The sequence below is a fragment of the Nicotiana attenuata genome, unplaced genomic scaffold (assembly GCF_001879085.1).
Source record: "Nicotiana attenuata strain UT unplaced genomic scaffold, NIATTr2, whole genome shotgun sequence".
Classification (NCBI taxonomy): domain Eukaryota; kingdom Viridiplantae; phylum Streptophyta; class Magnoliopsida; order Solanales; family Solanaceae; genus Nicotiana; species Nicotiana attenuata.
Genome location: NW_017674498.1, coordinates 53611 through 75589, shown reverse-complemented (window position 1 = coordinate 75589; position 21979 = coordinate 53611). Strand labels below are relative to the sequence as shown.

At 37.6% G+C, this 21979-nt stretch overlaps 1 protein-coding gene and 1 long non-coding RNA gene across 2 annotated transcripts; both read left to right on the top strand.

The window, feature by feature from the left end:
* Nucleotides 1-1694: 1694 nt before the first annotated feature.
* Nucleotides 1695-2974, top strand: LOC109218780. The gene is made up of 2 exons (XR_002066828.1): nt 1695-1760; nt 2926-2974. It is a non-coding gene; the product is annotated as an uncharacterized LOC109218780 (long non-coding RNA).
* A 1390-nt stretch (nt 2975-4364) lies between these two features.
* Nucleotides 4365-5557, top strand: LOC109218776. The gene is made up of 2 exons (XM_019383162.1): nt 4365-4719; nt 4815-5557. Exons 1-2 carry the CDS (start codon nt 4365-4367, stop codon nt 5555-5557), a joined length of 1098 nt encoding a protein of 365 aa, XP_019238707.1.
* Nucleotides 5558-21979: the final 16422 nt, after the last annotated feature.

Below are 21979 nucleotides of genomic sequence, written 5' to 3'. Positions count from 1 at the left end.
GCTGGCCTCAAAAGAGGTGTGTGAGGCTTTGACTCCCTGTAGGGCTGGCCTCAGGTATGCCTGATTTCCCGGGCTGAGGGGTCGCCTTAAGCCCGTGTTCAAGATAGTTTGAGTTCGAGCTCGATGGACTAGGCTCAAGCTCGATGACAGAGTACAAGGCTCGAAAAATTAAGAGTTCGAGGAACGTCAGAGCTTAATATAACTAAACCACGGGATAATGTCGCTATGAATTTGTAACAGAATGAGCAAGATTCCTGCCACGTCCCCAAAATCACGGCGTAAATCCCTGAACGAATTTGTACGAATCTGTATTAGGCGGTTAGACAGCTGTCCCGATACGATTCTTTATTGTAAATAGAAATGTGTCTTATTTAGGGTTCCCCCATTATATAAAGGGGACCCCAATCATTTGTAAAAATCATCTAATCATTGGCAAAGAATATACTCTATACTTTTCGCCACTACCAGAAAATGGGACAGTTATTTTGGCAACGGTTTGAAAACCATTGCCATAGAGTGTATATAGTAACGGTTTCAACCGTTACAATAGAACTTTGGGTGGTATAGCACACTTTAGACACAGAACCGTTGCAATTGTAGCAAAACCGTTGCCATAGAGATTTTTTTAGGAACGGATTTGTAAACCGTTTCAATAGATATGTATATTGGAACGGTTTTGGCAAAACAATTTCTATGGGAACGGTTATTAATTTCCCTCATTTTTTCCGCTAAAATTCACTGGCCCGCCTATCATTTTATATATTTTTTTTAACTAATTTAATAAAGTAAATAAAATAAACCCCACCCTCCACCTCCAGTACATCGACATAACTCCCCTCTCTGAACTTTTCTTGCCAAACTCCATTAATCCAAACTCCATTAATGGCCAAGTTTCAGGTTTAATAAATCTTCTCTTAGTGGATTTTCACATTTGCTTTGTCACTTTCACTCTCTCTATATCTATACATTTTCCGTTCGAACCCTAGAATTCCAAAAGCCCAAAACGTGTCAGCTTCACCATTTTCCGTCGGTCTTTCCGGCACTTCTCCGAAGGTTTGCCGGTTACAAACCAATGAACTGAGATATCCACTTCTTCAAGGACAGTTGCTAGCCTTCCCCAAATCCCCAAATTCTAAAATCAGATTTGTGCTCGAATCAGAGAAGCCCAAAATCGCCATAGCCTGGTAATTTTCTCTTTTCTTTTGGTCTTTTTTACTGTTTTTGTTACCATTGCTATATCGTTTTTTACTGCTTTTGTTACCAAAATCGCCATAGTCATNGTAAAGTACCTGTTGATTTGTATGATCTGGAGGAAGAGAATTGTCCCAATATTGGAGACACATTTTGGCGGTAACCTAATAATGACATTGGTTCCTCATCTATATTTCTTGATGATGACATTAGATGGTCAAGAGAAGATGTACCCGTTGATATCATTGATATTCCATCTCATGCACAAAATTCACATGATACAATTGGGGAAACATCGGAGGAGGAGGATGTGTTTGATGATACTGATTGGGGCTGGATGGAAGCAGATGATTAAATAACAAAATTATAAAATTCTTTTAAGTTAATTCTTTTTTGAGTGAGTAATAATGGTTTTTTTGTGTATAAATATTTTATGATTATTTTTATTTATATCATTTAGAAAATTATTCTGACATGCTTCAATTTTGCAGGATTTGAGATAGATTTCGGATACTTTTGTTCAGTTGTTGAGGCCCGTCCCTTCTCCCACGTCCTCTTTGGTTTAGTTGGTAATTTCTATCCTCCATGAAATTATAGCAATATTATAGCTATTAGGTATGTGTTGGTGATCTGAGAATTTATCTTTGCATGCTCTTTCTTGAACAGAAAAGGTGGGGATTTTGGTTAATGGGATTTCTTCCTTTTGCTGATTGATATTTATTGCTGATTTTTTCTATGCAGGTCCAGTGAATTAAGCTCTTTCAAAAGTTTTGCTTGAAGAAAAACTCTTCATTTTTGGACTAGGTAAATTTTTGCATCATTACTTGGCTTCTAATTGACCTTTCTTTGTTGTTAATTTGTTCCAACTTTGTGAACACTACAAATTTATGTGGGTATATTCTTGCTATGTTATGCTAATTTTGAATAATAAAAAAATTAATATAGTGATCCACTTGATGAATTGATTCCTCCACATGTATTATTGGTGCTGACATGGCAATATACAATTGGATCATAGCTAATCTTAACATTCACGTTTAATTTACTGAATAAGGTCATGGCTATTCTTTTAACCTATAGGCATCAAACCCTACCAAAATTGTTATAGTGTGAGCTGTAAGCCTTAAGGCCAATTGGATTGGTGGTAGACACATCAGAAAGGAAACTGTGGGTCCCATTTTGGCTTTGTGTATTTTCCCAATAAAGAAAATAAATGAGCTGGTCAGGGGGTTCTGTCCAAGGCAGGAAATAACTAAATTAGGTTAAATGGAGCATTAAGGGAAGGAAAGCTTTTTGGATTTCTGATTAATACACTACTGTTGAACAACTGTAAAGGATAACAAAAAAAGAAGAGAAAAGGATTGTTAGATAGCTTCCTTGAAACTAAGCTTTGTTCAATACTACACTCCTCTATATAAATAGCTCATTCTCCCATTGTTCATAATGTACTTGTAAGCAACTGTGACGATGAAAAGAGAAATAGTAAGCCTGGCCAAACAGTGTTTGAAATTGTTCGTCAACGCAGGCTAATCAACTTAATAATTCTAGTTAAAGATTGCACATATTGTAAAAGTTGCATAGAGTATAAGATCATCTAATATTGTGTGTTATTATAGAGTTCAGAAAAATGGGGAAAAGGGAAAATAAAATTGTTATTCAAAAGAGAATACAACTGAAAAGTGTAAAAGAAGCATAACCAGAATAACATTTAGTTATATTGTGTTTGCTTTTCAGAATCTGAAAAATATTTGAATAGTCATGAATCAAGAAGGGTGCTCAAGCAAATATAAGAAAATATCCAACCGCATTCCAGTAAGGATCACTTGCATCTTTGCGAAATCAAAGGGTTTCGTCATTGACAACAAAAAGAACTTTCCAAGCTACAAGGTCAAATGCAAATGAAGAACGACAATCAGAAGGTGGATTACCTTCATCTTGCGAAATCAAAAAGTTTCGTTGTTGACAACAAAAACAGCCTTGAAAGCTCTAAGGTCAAATGCAAATGAAAGATGACAATCCGAAGGTGGATCTCAATTGCAAGAACAAGTGCAGCAAGTGCCACAGAATTGCACCTCTTCAACAACACAAGGAGTACATGAACAAGCAGTGTTTAAAGAAGCGAGCGCTTCGTCGCTTAAAGCGCGAAGCGAGGCGATGCGATGCTGTGTCGCTTCCAGTTCCTTGAGGCGACTCGATTTGCAGAAGCGCACGCTTCCCTGGAAAAATCGATGAAGCGACGAAGCAACCAAAGCGATGAAGCGATCGCTTAATTGAAAAAAGCGCAAGGGCCTTTTTAAAAATAAAAGAACTTTGGGTCTGAGACAAAACAGACCCTAAATTGACCAAAAACCCTCTTCGACCAAAAACAGAGGCTCGGCAGTCGCTCATCTTCTTCTTCAGTCAACAAAAAAAAAGCTAGGGTTCCATCTTCTTCTTCTTCGGTCGCTCGACCAGTCGACCTCGAAGACCAACCCAAGTAATTTCTTCTCCTTTCTTCTCGTTTTTTTGTTTTTTCTTTCTTCTGCTTTCTTCTTCAGACCAGTCGACCACTCTTCTTCTTCTTCTTCTTCATTTTTCTGCTTCTTCTTTCTTTCTCTCTCTGTTTCGACTTTATACAGTCAGAACAGGGGAAGGAACAATTTTTTCTTTTTTTTTCCTTTTCGTTTGTGTATATTTTCAGCATATATATATATATATATATATATATATATATATATATATATATACATATATATATATATATATATTTAATTATTGTATTTCAGCATATAAAATTATTATTACATTTTCAGCATATATATATATTTAATTATTGTATTTCATTTATTATTTTATTTCAGCATATAAAATTATTATTATATTTTCAGCACATATATATTTAATTATTGTATTTCATTTATTATTTTATTTCAGCATATAAAATTATTATTATATTTTCAGCATATATATATTTAATTATTGTATTTCATTTATTATTTTATTTCAGCATATAAAATTATTATTATATTTTCAGCATATATATATTTAATTATTGTATTTCATTTATTATTTTATTTCAGCATATAAAATTATTATTATATTTTCAGCATATATATATTTAATTATTGTATTTCATTTATTATTTTTCAGTTTATTGATTATGTTTACGCTTATATCTTAATAGGGATATTAAAATGTCTCAAAGTTCGAAAGAGAAAAACCCGGCTTGGCGATATGGCGAGAGAGTTAATGAGAAGAATACAAATATTTTATGCATCTTTTGCAACAAGATTACAACGGGTGGAATTTATCGCTTTAAATACCATCTAATTGGTGGCGATAGAAACGTCACAAGTTGTCCGAAATGTCCACCGGAGGTGAGGGAAGAAATAAAGAATTTTGTTGAGAAGAAGAAGGAGCTAAAAAATCAAATGGTTCATCAACCAATGGTGACCAATCTTGATGATGATGATGATGACGATATTGAAGAATTGTCACTTCCAACAAAACGGGGAAGAGATGGGTCAAGCCATGGATCATCGACTAAAAGTCCTATGGATTGCTACTTCTCAAAGAAGTAGGGAGCAAAGGGCGGTGGAAAAGATGTACAAAAAGTTTCTAGAGACATTTGAGGGATCGTGCAGTTAGAGCTTTTGCACGATGGGTCTATGATGCTGGGCTCCCCTTCAATTGTGTCAACTATGACACTTTTGGAGACTTTATTGAGGCCGTTGGTCAATACGGACCTGGAATGAAGCCTCCCACTTACCATGAAATAAAAGGTCCTTATCTAAATAAGGAAGTGGAGGAGACTAATAAAATTATTGAGGAGCATAAAGTTGTGTGGAACAAGTACGGCTGCTCCATTATGATGGATAAGTGGACGACAAGAACGGAGAAAATGATTATTAATGTGTTGGTGAATTCTCCCGGGGGAAGTTTGTTTCTTGAGTCCATTGATGCTAGCGACTCATCCACCGACCACATCAAAATGTTCACCTTGTTTCAGAACACCATCGAAAAGATTGGTCCAAGAAAAGTTGTCCAAGTGGTCACTGATAATGCAAGTGAAAATGTGAAAGCAGGTTGCATGATTGAAGGAGCGTACAAGAATGTCTATTGGACTCCATGTGCGGCTCATTGTATCAATTTGATGTTCGGGGACATTTTCAAGGAAAGACCCTTCTCTACAGTTTTTGGCCAGGGCGTTAGGTTATATTCTTATATTTCTCAGCGGCCATTGTTATTGAATATGATGAGAAGATTCACCATGCAAAAAAGTTTGGTGAAACCGGGCAAGACAAGGTTCGCCACTGCTTTCTTGACTTTGAGTAGTCTCCACTGTCAAAAAGACAATTTGAGAAAGATGGTCACTTCAGAGGATTGAAGCAAGAGTAAATTTGAAAAGGAAAGTGCGGGGAAAGAGGTTGCACGCATTATTCTTTCTTGTTCTTATTGGAATAATGTCCTTCATGCTCTTAAAATTGGTGGCCCTTTGGTTAAAGTACTCCGTTTGGTGGATGGGGAGCAAAAACCATCAATGGGCTACCTCTATGAAGCTATGGATAGGGCCAAAGAGACTATTCAAGCATCAATCATTGATGAGCAGAAATATGCAAAGGTCTTTCAGATCATTGATGCAAGATGGGATGAGCAACTTCATAGACCTTTGCATGCAGCTGGACTTATTCTGAACCCCTCACTCTTTTATGAGCAGTATGAGAAGAATTCATTGGCTAAAGAAGTGTGGACAGGATTCCATCAGGTTGTTATCAAGTTGAACCAAGATGAAGACTTGCAAGAGAAGATAGTAGATCAGCTTGCTACTTACAAGGCAGCTGAAGGACTTTTTAAGCTTCGACTTGCTATTAAACAAAGAACGACGAAGTCGCCAGGTGACCAAGTGTTTCTATATTTTATAACTCTAACTTCGATGTATTTTTTATACTTATTAACTCTTGAATATTTTTTTTGACTTCTATAGTTGAATGGTGGGACCAATATGGTGCAGAGACTCCGGAGTTACAGACTTTCGCCATCAAAGTTTTAAGCTTAACTTGTAATCAGAAAATCTCATCTCGTACTGAGACACCGTCATACCAGCCTGATGTAACTGCTCAAACTATCTGCGCAGCTCCTCTCTGAGGGACTGCGGCACATACTTCTCTAGGAAAAGAACGAAGAACTGCTGCCAGGTATGGGGCGTTGCACCAACAGTCCTACGCCTCTCATAACCCTCCCACCAAGTGAAGGCAGCTCTAGAGAACAGAAAGGTAGTGAACGAGACCCTACCGGCCTCCAGATACCTGCTGTATGGAGAATCCTCTAACACTTATCCAAGAAACCCTAGGCATCCTCGCCCTTTGCACCACTGAAAGTCAGAGACTGAAGTCTACCAAACCTCTCCAATCTACGCTACTCATCATCAGGCATGACTGGAATCACATAGTCCTGAGCAGGTGCAACCCACTGGGCTGGTGGTGCCGCCGGTGTCTGAAGTCCCTGTACTACCTACTCGGGTGTACGGGCGGCGGGAGTTTGAGCACCTCCCTCAGCCTGAGAAGTGGCTACTATAGTAGAAATAGAGACCGCCTAAGTAAGACTGGTGCACACGGTCAGAATCTGAGCTAAGATCTCCTGAAGACCTAGAATCACGAAGGGCACAGCTGGTGCCTGAGCTGGTCCCGCTGGTGCATCCACAACTGGGACCTGATCCTGTACTGGGGAAACTGGTGGATCTGCAAGTGCTGCCCTAGATGCTGTGCGGGCTACACCCCTGCCCCTACCACGACCTCGACCGCGACCTCGGCCTCTCGGGGCCCTAACTGGTAGCACTGGTGGCTGTCTGTCCTTCCTAGTAGCACGTGTCCTCATCATTTGTGAGATAATAGAATCACAGAAGTTTAGTTACCAGTATCAACAGATTTGCACGATAAGAATTCAAGAATGTGAAGTTTCCTAAGGGTTCTGCAACCACTCGAAGATAAGTACAGACGTCTCCATACCGATCCGCAAGACTCTACAAAACCTGCTAATTACTCGTGAGACCTATGTAACCTAGGCTCTGATACTAACTTGTCATGACCAAAAACACGACATGTCGTGATTACGCCTATCGACAATACAAGGCCAGCCGACATTGCCAGACGCTTTCAACAATAACCCGAAATAAATCAAGACTTTTAAAATAATTGAAATATTTATCGTAAAACGGGGTGAACCACAAAACATAAGTGCGGAAATAAAGCCTGACATTGGGGTGTCACTAGTCATGAGCTTCTAACATAACCAATCCGAACATAACAAGACTAGCATGGTATGGAATCCAAAATACAGAAAAAAAGGAAAGATAGGGAAGAAGAAAGTAGTACTGCGAACGCTGGTAGCTACCTCATGATCTCCAATGACCAGCTACATGTACTATCAACAACCTCCGCATCCAACAACTCCTGGATCTGCACACGAGGTGCAGGGAGTAACGTGAGTACACCAACTTAGTAAGTAACAATAATAAATAAGGAACTGAAGTTAGTGACGAGCTACACACATTTTAGTTAAGTTTCAATAATTTTAGAAAGGAAAATAGTCATGCTTCCCAAGTTCTGGTAATTCGAGTCAAATCAATTTATTTTAGTCAAGTTCAAGTAAAACCAAATAAGAACATCTTTCAAGAGTTCTCAAAATATGGATATAAGGTAATAGTATGCATCAATAATGTAATCATGTACTGCCTCTCAGGCAATCATCTCTCAGTCCTCCCAATCACTCCAACCTCAATTTCCCTCATTCTTCCAGTCACTCATTCCTCATAATCACTCAATACTCGGCACCCGGCACTCGCCACTCAGCACTCGACACTTGGCACTTGCACTCAGTAGGTACCTGCGCTCACTAGGGGTGTGTAGACTCCAGAGGGGCTCTTTTAGCCCAAGCGCTATAACAAGCCAATCATGGCATAAATAATACAAGCCCTCGGCCTCACTCAAGCATAAATCAATAAAACATGTTGCGGTGTGCATCCCGATCCCATAAATATCCTCACAATCAGGCCCTCGGCCTCACTCAGTCATCAATCTCTCCAGTCTCTCGGGCTCTCAGATATCAGAAAAATCAGCCCAAACAGCAATAACATGATGCATCAAACAGAATAACAGATACTGAGATATGATATGCGAGTAAAAACTATGACTAAGTACAAATAGCATTTAACAGGTAATTCAACATATAGCGCGGCCCCTACGGGACCCAACAGTGCCAACATATAGCCTAAACATGGTTTCTAACATGATTTACAGTCAATCTTTCATAAGACATAGAGAGCATATAGCTAACAGCATATAGTTCAACTTTTCAGTTCTACGGGATGGACCAAGTCACAATCCCCTTGGTGCACGCCTACACGTCTGTCACCTCCAAAATAGTCACAAGACACAGTGTCCAGGGTTTCATACCCTCAAGACCGGATTTACAACTGTTACTTACCTCAATCCGAGCAAAATCCTACTCCGCGATGCCTTTGCCTCTCGAATCGGCTTCCAAACGTCCCGAATCTAGCCGCAAGTAATACAACACAATCAATATATGCCAAATGAACCAATTCCACAAGAAAAACTACTAAATTGGACACAAATCCCAAAATTGACTCAAACCCGACCCCCGGACCCACGTCTCGAATTCCAATAAAAGTCACAAAACTAGAAAGCTCATTCACTCACGAGTCTAACCATACCAAATTTACTCAAATCCGACAACAAAATCCCCTTCAAAACCCCAAAATTCCATCTCAAGAACTCTTCCATTTTCCCCCAATTTTTCACCCCAATTCCAAATTTAGATAATAAAAATCAAGATACAATCATGGAATTCAACCAAATCAAGTGAGGAACACTTACCCCAATCAACTCCCTGAAAATACCTTCAAATATCGCCCAAATGTGTGGTCTCTATCTCAAAATATGAAAACTGGGCTCAAACCATCGATTTTGAAATTTAATATTGCTGTCCAGATGTCCTTCTCCGCGAACGCGGTCAACGCCCCCCGTTCGTGTTGAACGATAAGATGTTGACCAGAAATCCCTCCTTCGCGAATGCAAACCTTACACTGGTTGACCCTACGCGAACACGAAACCCTCTTCGCGAACGCATAGGCTTAAACTCCTGAAGCTCTACCTGACCGCTGACTCTACGCGAACGCTAGGTTCTAGTCGCGAACGCATAGCCTTAATATCTCATACCTTCGTGAACATAGTAACCACTTGGCGAATATGAAGAACAACCCAGCTGCCCTTCCCAAATGCCTTACGCGAACACTAGAGCCCCCTCGCGAACGCGACAAAGAAAACTCTGCAACAAAATACCAGAAAAATCTGCCAACTTCCAAAGCTAAAAATGATTCATTAACCACCCGAAACTCACCCGAGGCCCTCGGGACCTCGACCAAACATACCAACACATCCCATAACATCATACAAACTTAGTCGAACATTCGAATCACTCAAAACAATATCAAAACACCAAATTACACTCAAATTCTAGCCTAAGAACTTCTAAACTTCTGAATTGCACAAACGATGCCCGAACCCGCTAAACCACGTTCGAATGACCTCAAATTTTGCACACAAGTCAAAAATGACACCAAGAACCTATTCCAACTTCTGAAATTCCATTCCGACCCCTATATCACAATTTCCACTACCAACCATAATCGCCAAAATTCTAACTTTCGCCAATTCAAGACTAATTCTACCACGGGCCTCCAAATCATATTCCAAACGCGCTCCCAAGTCCAAAATCACCTGACGGGGCTAATGGAACCATCAAAATTCAAATTCGAGATCGTTTACACATAAGTCAACATCCGATCAACTTTTCCAACCTAAACTTTCCCCCAAGAGACTAAGTGTCTCAATTTATTCCAAAACCACTCCGGACCCGAACCAACTGACCCGGTAAGACATAATACAACTGAAGAACACAAATGAAGCAGAAAAATGAGGGAATGGGGTTGTAACTCTCGAAACGACCGGCTGGATCGTTGCATCGGGTTGCACGCCGCAGCGGTTATATTGATAATTATGATAGCGCTTGGTCCGCAGGAGCCCCTCCGGAGTCTGTAACACACCCCTAGTGAGCGCGGATGATATTATTGAAGAATGGATTTCCCTGGACATGGATTTGTCCGAAGTACTTGATACTTGGAGATGGATTTTTCCACAGGGTTGGATTGCCCTTTTTCCTCGGTACTGGGTGACTTATAGTCAGTGTTGTATATGTTACGGGATGTATTTTCCTAGACCGTATGGGCCATATACAATACCGAATGGTTGAGCATGATTAGTAAAAAGTGTGTGATATTGAGATTGAGTACTCTAAGAGTGTGAGTACATGATTCATCTCTGAGGTACATGGCATTGGCATGCACACATGACACACAGGCATAGAGATGTATTTTTCCTTATGCTGTACGGTATCACATCATTCAAGACTTTTTGGACACATTGATATGTGGTCACAGAGAGGTATTTCACAATTGCTATCTAGAAAAAATGAAACATCTTATTTACTACGAAAAGGATTTTAGATAAATTACAGTTTTCAAACTATCTCATATTTTACGACAATTTCGGTAAAGGATTTGAGTTTTTACTGATATTCTTGAAAAGTGGAACTACTTTCGGGAAAATGTGAAAAAGCTGAGCATTTTTATCTCTGAGTTACTGCCTTATTTATATGTTCTACGTTGTTATGAACTACTATTAGTTATTGGTGTTGGACCCGACCTATGTCACAGCTCGTCACTGCTTTCAACCTAAGGTTAGGTTTGTTACTTACTCAGTATATGGGGTCGGTTGTACTGATACAACACTTCTGCACATTGCGTGCAGATGTTGGCTGCTGTTGTTGCTGTGCTTGATGGTTGCCGGATTTGAATATGTACCTGCGTTCATGTTGTAGCTGCCTCTTGTTCATGGTAACCTTAGATTTATAAAAAAAAACTCTGTTTATGTACTTTTCAAACAGAAGATGTATTTACTTCATATCAGCTTTGTAAATTCTATTCTTAGAAGCTCATGATTTGTACTACCAGTCCTCGAGGAATGTGTAAGATTTAGATAATTCCTTTTGTTTAATTGTCTTATTAATATTAGTGAAATTGGATAGTTATTAGTTGGATTACCTAGCGAGTCGGGTTAGGTGCCATCACGACTAGTGGATTTTGGGTCGTGACAGTTTTTCGCTGATGAATCATTCCAAAACATGCTGAACATGGAACGCAGTTCTGAAGGTTATTCAACCTCGTTCGACAAGGTTGTCCAGCAATTTGATTCTTTTAAGTATCCCAATAGGGACGACTATGCCAAGCTGGAATATAGCTTGAAGAGTTTTTCTTATGTTATGGACAGAATAATAATTGAACAAAATCAGTTGCGTGATCAATTCAACAAGTTGAAGTTTGATCTGATGAGACTTTGTGGTCTTTTGTCCGAGTATCCTATAATTATCTCTGATTCGGATGATGATGAGATATATCGAGAAATTGAGAAGTATTGCTCTGATGATGGAGATGATGCTTAGTTTTTTTAATCCTTTTTTTATGTTTTTCTTCTGTGTTTTTGTTTATGTTTTCTTTTGTTTTGTGTGGCTCTTCTTTTGTTTTGGGTGCTTTTTATCTTGTACTTTATGTTTGGTCGTTCTTTTATCATATTTCTGCTATGTTTCTGATATTTACGGAATATGATCCACATAGTATCAAACTCTTTTCAAGAAAATTATTTGAAAATAACAAGTCCAGGATAGAACGATAAAGAATCATGAAATGCAGCAGATTATACAGCTTGTAAAATAAGCATCAAATAATTGTCCAGTATAAAATACTGAAAAATATGCTTTCACATGATATATCTCCAGCATAACATACTGGAAGCAAAAATTTTGAAGTCTTTAATTCCAGCAAATTACAACTTCTCCATTGTTTTACACTGCTCCATTATAACATACTAGCTTAAATCGCTTCATAAGTAGCATTTCCAGCATAATATACAGGAGCCAGTAATCTTTATATACTAGAATAGCATCAACAAAAATTATGAAATCTAACTTATTATACATAAAAACACACAATGAAAAATATAAACTCCAATCCATTAATCTTTATTTCAATCAATAAATCGCTTGAATTCCATAAAAAAATTGGATTGTACACATCCAGGATAAAATACTGGATAGTATGCTTTCACATGATAGATTTTCAGTATAATATACAAGAAATAAAAATCTGGAAGTATTTAATTCGAGCAAATTGTTATGGATACAACTTCTCCATTGTTTTACACTGCTCTATTATTATATACTGGCTTATATCTGCTTCATAAGTAGCATTTCCAGCATAATATACAAGAACCAAACAAAAATAAAAACTCAAGCTAATTATACTAGAATACCATCAACAAAAATTACGAAATCTAACTTATTATATATAAAACACACCATAAAAAATATAAGCTCCAATCCTTATATCTTTATTTCAATCAATAAATCGCTCAAATCTAGCAAAAAATTTGGATTGTACACATGCAGCATAAAAAAACTAGAGAATATACTTTAAGATGATAGAACTCCAGCATAATATACAGGAAGCAAAATTTTAAAGTATTTAATTCCATTAAATTGTTCTAGATACAAATTTTCCACTGTTTTACACTTCTCCATTATAATATAATGTCTTATATCTGTTCATAAGTAACATTTCCAGCATAATACACAGGAACCAAACAAAAATAAAAATTCCAGCTAATTATACTAGAATACCATCAACAAATATGAAATCTAACTTATTATACATAAAAACACACCATAAAAAATATAAACTCCAACCCTTATAACTTTATTTCAATCAATAAATTGCTCAAATCTAGCAAAAAAAAACTGAATTGTACACATCCAGCATAAAAACTGGAGAATAAGCTTTAAGATGATAGACCTCCAGCATAATATACATGAAGCAAAATTTTAAGTATTTAATTCTAGCAAATTGTTCTAGATACAAATTGTCCACTGTTTTACACTTCTCCATTATAATATACCGGATTACTTCATAAGTAGCAATTCCAGCATAATTTACAGGAAGCAACCAAAATAAGAACTCCAACTAATTATACTAGAGTTGCATCAGCAAAAGTTATGAAATCTAACTTATTATACATAGAAACACATCATAAAAAATATAAACTCCAATCCATTAATCTTTATTTCAATCAATAAATAGCTTCAATTCCATAAAATAAAACTGGATTATAAACATCCAGCATAAAATACTGGATAATATGCTTTCACATGATAGATCTCCAGCATAATATACAAGAAGCAAAACATTTTGAAGTCTTTAATTCAAGCAAAAAATTCTGCATATCAATCAACAATGTATTCATATCTTATATATGATGCAAAAACTAAGTTTATGAATGTATTTACACTTAAGGATAACCAAGTGCTAAAGGATATTTACAAAAGTTATTTTCATTCTCTCCATAATCATCACCAACCAACTCTGGAGGAGTTGAATACCCTGATTTGTGTTTCTAATCTGCATGTACGCATAGACTTAAACCAAGATAGTCACGATAATATTTTATTGTAGTAGGCACAAATGTCATAACATCTTCACCCTTCATCAACATATCAATATATCTTATAACAAATGCACCACAACTTTTGTTTCCTTTCTGTTTTGGTGCTTTCTATACGGTTGAAATTAGAGGCCTGCGATTTACAGGATCGAGGATCCGTCATAGGCCCAAATTCAGGCAAGGTCGAGTTTGAGACCGATGGACCAGAGGCAAGCTCGAAGACAGAGTGCAATGCCCGAAGATAGGAGTACGAGGAATACTAGGCCCCAGTATACTCGACCCCGAAATAGTACCGTTAGGAATTAGTAACAGAATAAGCTAGATTCCTACCACGTCCCCATAATCGTGGTGCAAATCCCGGAATAAGATTGTACGATTTCGTACTAGGCGGTTAGACAGCTGTATCAAGAATATTCCCTATTGTAAATAGAAATATTCCTTATTTAGGGTTCCCCTATTATATAAAGGGGACCCCAATCATTTGCAACATCATCTTATCACTGAGCAAAGAATATACTCTACCTTTTTCGCCTACTGTTCATCAGCTTTGTCCTTTAGCTCTATTGTTCTTACTTTACTTTTATTATTTAATTGTTCTTATTATTCAAAGCCTACCTCGAGGTCACTGAGCTCGAGGTCACTGCTACTGAGTAACATTGGTTTGATTCACTATTCTCTTTCATTTCTACTTCATATTCCTTGATTATTAATTGGTATTGAACTAAATCACGTATCTTTAAAACCACAAATCAAATTTAATTGTTACTCATATTTTCGAGGTAAACAGTTTGGCGCCCACCGTGAGGCTAAAGATAATAGTGTTTATTTCTTTACTGATTCTCGTTACACACGTTATCTTTACACTTTTTCTTGTCAAGATTTTTTTGTTCTCAGGCTGAAACATGTCTAGCACATAAAACACACTTGTTCATGACAATGAAGGTCTTGGAGAAAATAGCAGTATAGGGGTCGGTGTACCACTAATAAACCCTGAGGAAGTACCAAATATGGAGCCAGTTTATATCAGATCACATAATGCTCTAAATGCGGATTCAGGCACAGACCCCGTAGGGAATGCACGCAGGGAAGCCCGACCAGGGGACCAAGGAACACTAGGAGTAGGAGATGGGGGAGTCAGCCTCCAAGTGATATTTGAGATGCTATAGGCTCATCAAATCGCCATTGCTCAACTTCAAAGTCAAAATAAAACTCCGAGCGTAGCTGAACATGAAAATAATCGACGTGCTGAGCCAACGCCAGAAAGGTCAAATGGAAACGGCTCGGGACTGACCCCACGATTATGAAGATGCTCAAAGAGCTCACTAAGAGGATCGAGTCCGGAGAAAAGAAAATTGAAGACAATGATAAGAGGGTGGAGACTTATAACTCCCATGTAAACTAGATACGGGGACACCTCCAGTTCTGAAAGGGTTGGATGCTAAAAAGTACCATTCCCCCAAAGTGCAGCTCTGATGCCTATTCCTAAAAAGTTTCGCATGCCATAGCCAAATATAACGGAACAGCCGAACCTAACGAGCATATTACTTCATACACTTGCGGGATCAAAGGAAATGATTTGAATGACGCCGAGATTAAATCGGTCTTGTTGAAAAAAAATTTGAGAAACATTGTCGAAAGGCGCTATGATTTGGTATCACAACTTAGCTCCTAACTCTATTGTCTCATTTGCTATGTTAGCAGATGCCTTTGTAAAAGCACACGCCGGGGCCATAAAGTTGGCCACGAGAAAATCGGATGTCTTCAAGATAAAACAAAGGAACGATGAGATGCTAAGGGAGTTCGTGTCCAGATTTCAAATGGAAAGAATGGAATTACCACCGGTCTCCAATGACTGGGTAGTACAGACCTTTATGCAGGGTTTGAATGATTAGAGCTCGATTGTTTCTAGACAATTAAAGTAGAACTTGATCGAGTATCCAGCTGTGACGTGGTTAGATATGCACAACCGTTACCAATCAAAAATCAGGGTTGAGGNAAAATATGCAACCGTATTCCAGCTGGATCACTTGCATCTTTGTGAAATCAAAGGGTTTCGTCGTTGACAACATAAAGAACCTTTCAAGCTACAAGGTCAAATAAAAATGAAGAACGACAATCAGAAGCTGGATTACCTCTATCTTTGCGAACCCAAAAGGTTTCGGCGTTGACAACAAAAAGAGTCTTGAATATAAGGTCAAATGCAAATGAAGAACAACAATCAGAATTAGGATCTCAATTGCAAGAACAGGTGCAGCAAGTGCCACAGAATTCAGCGTCTAAACCCAGAATTGCGACTTGATCCTGACATGCTAAGGTTCGTATAAGCTTCCTCTGCACACCAAGCTGCCGTTCAACTAAACAATCGACCATATGCTGGTAGTAACAATCAAGGTCAGTACTTACCAAATGTTATACATCTTCTTCTATTTCTTCTTTTTCTCCTCCTTCCTTGTGCTTCTTCTTTTACCACTTCTCTCTCTCGCAAAGTCTAACTAGTTTTTTTACTTTGCCTATGGCACTTAGTCACGAAAAGGAAAGAAATGAAAAGAGAATACCTAACATTTGGAATAGTCGCCAAATGTATGGCCTGTGCCTTGTGGTATTTGGCACTTGATAGTGATATTTTTTGTGTTGTTGACTGCCTTGTTGGCTTGTTGGTTGTTTCCATTAAGTTTATTTGTTGTGCTGCTCTTTATATGTTGGCAATGGTATTTGTTAACTGGTAGTGGTATTAAGTATTTGTTGTGCTGCTCTTTATATGTTGGAAGTAACATGATTTGAAAGGAGTGATGTCTAGTGGACTAGTAGCAGGAAACAAGGAGGAAGAAGGGATTATATTATTGTTAGCAGAAGATGATGATGCATTTAATCCAGCACCTTTGTCACCTTGTCCAACAGTAGCATCATTTGAGAATGTTGTGATTAATTCTCCAACAGCTTTTGGTGATGCAAATGGACTATCTGGTAGATTCTTAATGGCTTCTTGAATCTCTTCTGCCCGTCTGCTCTTTTCTTCTGCTATCATCAATTCATTACCATGATGTTATCATAGCTGCTGGTACTTTTGCTACAGGAGCTTCATATTTTGGATATGCTCCTGGAACAGCACGAGGTATTGCGCCACGAGCTAGGATAGCTGTGTATAAGTTTAGCTTCGAAGAAGGAACTTTTTCTTCTGATTTGGTTGCTGCTATGGACCAAGCTGTTGCAGATGGTGTCGACATTCTGACCATTTCTTATGGGTGGTCTAACATTCCATTGTATAAAGATTACAGGATTTAGCTTATTTCTCTATGATTGTGTTTCTTGTATGTCCTAATTGCTGTAACTGATGAAGTGTTTGGCCTGTTACATCGAAATGTATCCAAATTTCCATCTGGTAACTGCTGCCTCGATCCTAAGTACCTGTGCATTCTGTGTGTCATGTGTATTGTCCATCATTGCTGGGTTCTTGACTGTTGTTAAGGCAATTAGAAGTTGAGCATGATGCTCAAAATCTATCATAGTATCACAATTGCCCAGCAAACTCCTATACTCGGTCAATTTTTATGTTGTGCGAATCTTGCTTGCATCTGCCCTTAGTTGTGACTTGTCCTTGTTGTCTCTCATTTTTCTTGAGTTCCAGTGAGTGTGGAAGGATATAGGTGTGTATGACTATTGATTGCAGCCTCCATCTCAAAAAAGAAAACGATGTTAAGGACATTTTAGCTGTGGCCTTGAATTCTGTCCAAAGTGTGATGTACTTGTTTTTCTTTCAAGCTATGGCTTAGTTTATCTTGAAGAGTAATGACTTTATTTATCCTCTTTTGTAGGTGGAGTAAATCAAGAAATCGAAGAAGATGATGAAAGTGAAGAACTAGACCTTACTTGAGATTGAATTTTGAATGGCTATAGATGAATGTTCTATAGGAATCTTTTGTTATCAACCTTTTTGAAACTAATTACTCTCTTGAAATGTATTAAACTTATGCATTTGGGGTAGAACATTTGCTTTATATGATTACTATTTGCTTGATGGATAATTTGTATTATTAAAAGTTTGATTTTTATGATTTATAAAATTTTTAGTGTTGTTATAATTTATTTTATATATACATAAATATTTATTTATTACAGGGGCTATATTTTTGTATCAACTGAACTGTTCCCACAGAAAACTAAAACCGTTGCGATAGGTCATATAAACCGTTCCATAATGAAATATTAACTGTTCCCACAGAAACCAAAACCGTTGCGATAGGTCATATAAACCGTTCCATAATGAAATATTAACTGTTCCCACAGAAACCAAAACCGTTGCAATAGGGATAAAGGAACCGTTGTTATATCCATATATAACCGTAACAATAGCTTACAAAAGTGTTGCATTAGATAATATGGTAACGGTTAAGAACCGTTCCATTTGGAAAATATAACCGTTCCAACAGAGAAAAAGAAAACCGTTGCGATAGATGCATCTATAACCACGGAGATGCAAACCGTTGCACGAACCATTCCCGTAGACCTATTGCCACGAGGGCTGATGGAACGGTCTATAAACCGTTCCCATATACATATGGCAACAGTTTTACAACCGTTACCGTAGGACGATTTTTCAGTAGTGTGTGTATATATATATATATATATATATATATATATATATATATATATATATATATATATATATATATATATATAATTTTGAAAAGTTCTTCCCTAATCACTTGTGAGCATTTCCTTCTTTTAAGATCTTGGTATTATGCTTGGAGGCCTTGTTGGCCCAGATTCAGTTGAAAGGTCTAAGTATGGATGTTGGTTCGCACGGGCCTTCGGACGTCGTGTGCTGGTCGCACCTCCCGAGGTTGGGGTGTGACATTTTAGTTCCAGTGACCTTTTCATGTTTAATATTCAACATGAATTTGGGCTAGCACAACGCTTGAAAGAGATAAATAGAGGTGTATTTAATCGCTTCAGTGAACTTGGTCATGTTGCACTTATCTTAACTCTACATCTATTTTTACCTGATCAATTTGGGTTAGAGTTTCCAACTAATTCTAGCTCTAGTTTTCTTATTGCGTTCCTTAGAGTTACAAGTAATTGTGTATTCTGTTCTGCTTCGAGTGACTTGGATCCTGAATTATTCCTGATAAGTTCATAATGCCAACATCGAGGAATTCATGCATTACACCTTCGAAACTTCAGTTGGGAAATACTAGTGATGGGAATTTAGCATTATGTGTTGCTTCTATTCTTGCAATGTCTAAGGATGCAGGACTATTTGGGCGAGTTGTTGTGAGCCAATGCTTCGGCCTTTACCCCTATTATCCAGGACCGCATGTTCTGTTACCTTATGCCTATGGTCATGTTTGTAGGAAGGGAGTTGATGTCAATGTTTTGCTTTCTTTGCAGAGTGGTTGTGTTGGTTGTACTTGTGATTTGGAATTACTATTTCGATCAGAACTAATAAGTGCACCTGTTGTGGAATTGTTGACGTCCCTGAAGATGCTAGTTGGATTAATATGCATATTGCAATAGGGGAAGAATGCCATCATATCTGTAGAAGTTGCTGTAATTATAGATTATAGAGAAGTCCTTCAAATACTCTTCACGGCTACGATGCTTGATTTGTTCTAACTGAAATATTCACGTTCTTGTAGTAGTAGTGAGCTTAAATTTTAATGGCATTTGATCGGTTTGGAGTTATTGCCATTGCATATTGTGCAAGTTCTATTTCTGGTTGAGCTAGATTCTTCGGAATGTTTGGATCAACTCCGACGGTGGTTGTAGAGATCCTGCTGATAGTTTTAGAATTTCTCTTGAGGGATATAATATCATGATGTTCATTACTGTATGAATTCCAAACATGTGTTAGTTGTATTCCCTCATTAGTATTGATGTACTCAAACCTTGAGGACAAGGTTTTTATGGAGGACGAGGGTATTGTTGTGATGAATCAGCCCCAACCCGATATGGTTACCAACAAGGGTATCACACAAATAGATATTGGGCTGAGAAGTAGCAATAGAAGCATGCCCTCATAACCGCTAATTTGGGATCCAGGCTGAGGACACGATATAAAGTAAAGGGTATCACTTTCAATAGGCTATTGTGAATTATGTGCTAAGGCAATTCTGTGCTTCTCATGCCGGCTTCTTCAGTCTATCTTCTCATCTCTTTCTGCTACCTATCTCTAGTTACTTTACTTTTATGCAATTTCTATATATTGTAATTATGCTATTTTGATTGTAATCGGGCATCAATTTTATTAGTTTTATTGATACCAATTGATAGTGTGGGCTAATGTTTCATTGAATTTGCTTCTTGTTACAATTGACCCATAGGAGAATTTATTGGAAATTTTACCTCCTATAGCAAAGGTATACACCCGATTTATTATAAACCAAAATTATTTTAAAATATTATTTTCTATAGCTACCTTTTATATTTTATAGCAAAATAAGTATTTATGGTATATACTACCATTGATGCATTAAATAAGGCATGAAATACGCTATTTATGTTTTTCCTCTCTCTTAAACAGCTGGACATACCTATTTTTAATGTGATTGTCGTTACTGTATTCATGAATACATGGTGCGAATACATGCGCGTACAGCTGGAATGCCCTGATTTTATGCGCTTTTTATTGTTGTATTCATGAATACAGCAGCACGAATACATGCGAATACATGCGCGTATAGCTGCACTGCCCTAATTTTTAGGTGCTTTTTGCTGCTGTATTCATAAATACATGGCGTGAATACATGCGCGTACAGCTAGACTGCCCTAATTTTAGGCACTCTTTACTGTTGTATTCATGAATACAGCAGTGCGAATACATTTGAATACATGCGTGTACAGCTGGACTGCTCTGATATTAGGCGCTTTTTACTGCTGTATTCATGAATACAGCAACGCGAATACATGTGAATACATGCGCGTACAGTTGGACTACCCTGATTTTAGGCATTTTTTGCTGTTGTATTCATGAATACATGGCATAAATACATGTAAATATATGCGCGTACAACTGGACTGCCTTGATTTTAGGCGCTTTTTGCTACTATATTGATGAATGTCAATCCTCTTTTTTACACCCAGGGGTATATAAGGGAGTTTTTCCAATTAAAGTGACATAAATCGAAATGGGATTATTTATTTTTATTTTAGAGTTGCCACTTGGAATAGTTTATTTGGTGTCCCAAGTTACCGGTTTATTTTAAATCCCAATTCGAGGAGAATTTTGAGTTTATTTAAAAATCTGCGAAACCAGAAAATCTAGGTAAGGAATTCTGTTAACCCGGGAGAAGGTGTTAGGCATTTTCGGGTTCCGTGGTTCTAGCACGGTTGCTTAACTATTAATAATTGGCCCAATTATCTGATTTATTACATGTTTTAAACCTATTGTGCATTTGTAAATTTTATAACCGCTTTTAATTATTTTTGACCTCTTTTTAGGATTTATGGAATTATTTCTTGAACAAGTACGATTGTCGTACACTTGCCGTTTTGGAACACACCGCAAACCACGCTACATGAAATGCACCCGTGATTCACAACATGTTTTATTTTAGTAATATTCAAAATTGTTACGATCGGGTTACATGAAATGCACACCCGAGTTTTGGAATCAGGCATCGTAACTATATCACGGGAACCATACCCATAATCACGATGTTTTATTAATCGCGCCTAAAGCAAAGTACGAATGTTCATATTTAAAACTAATGCGAAGTTCAATACAAGGCTACTAATTGTATACATGCTTGGGGTAGATGTATTACACCTTTAATCATTTTTGATAAAGGAATTGGGCCAGCAATAAGCCCATTAGGTTATTTGATTGAAGGAATAACGACACTGAGGCTACTTGGGCTCGAAATTGAGCCCAGTACTAAAGAACCTCAAAGACTTTACTAGGTCCTAATTTGACCATGGCTGTCTCATCTTGGGCTAACATTAGGCTGGCCCAGTCACGATTATTTACTAGCTGGGCCTGTCCTACCTTTGCGTTTTAAGCTAACAAAACTTACACAACATACACATTTGTCCAAAATTTTAAATCAATTCACTTTTATGTAAGAAAAATCAGAATCTGAGTTTTTAACATTTATTACACTACATGTGATTTGCAAGACATAAAAAGAAATGCATTTATACTATAGTTCACAAGGTAAGCTTATAACTTGGGGGGGGGGGGGAGG

Excerpts from the sequence above, each read along its gene's own strand:
- LOC109218776 (XM_019383162.1), top strand. The coding sequence starts at position 4,365 with ATGTCTCAAAGTTCGAAAGAGAAAAACCCGGCTTGGCGATATGGCGAG. Across the intron at positions 4,720-4,814 it reads CCATGGATCATCGACTAAAA|TTAGAGCTTTTGCACGATGG; the intron begins GTCCTATGGATT and ends GGGATCGTGCAG.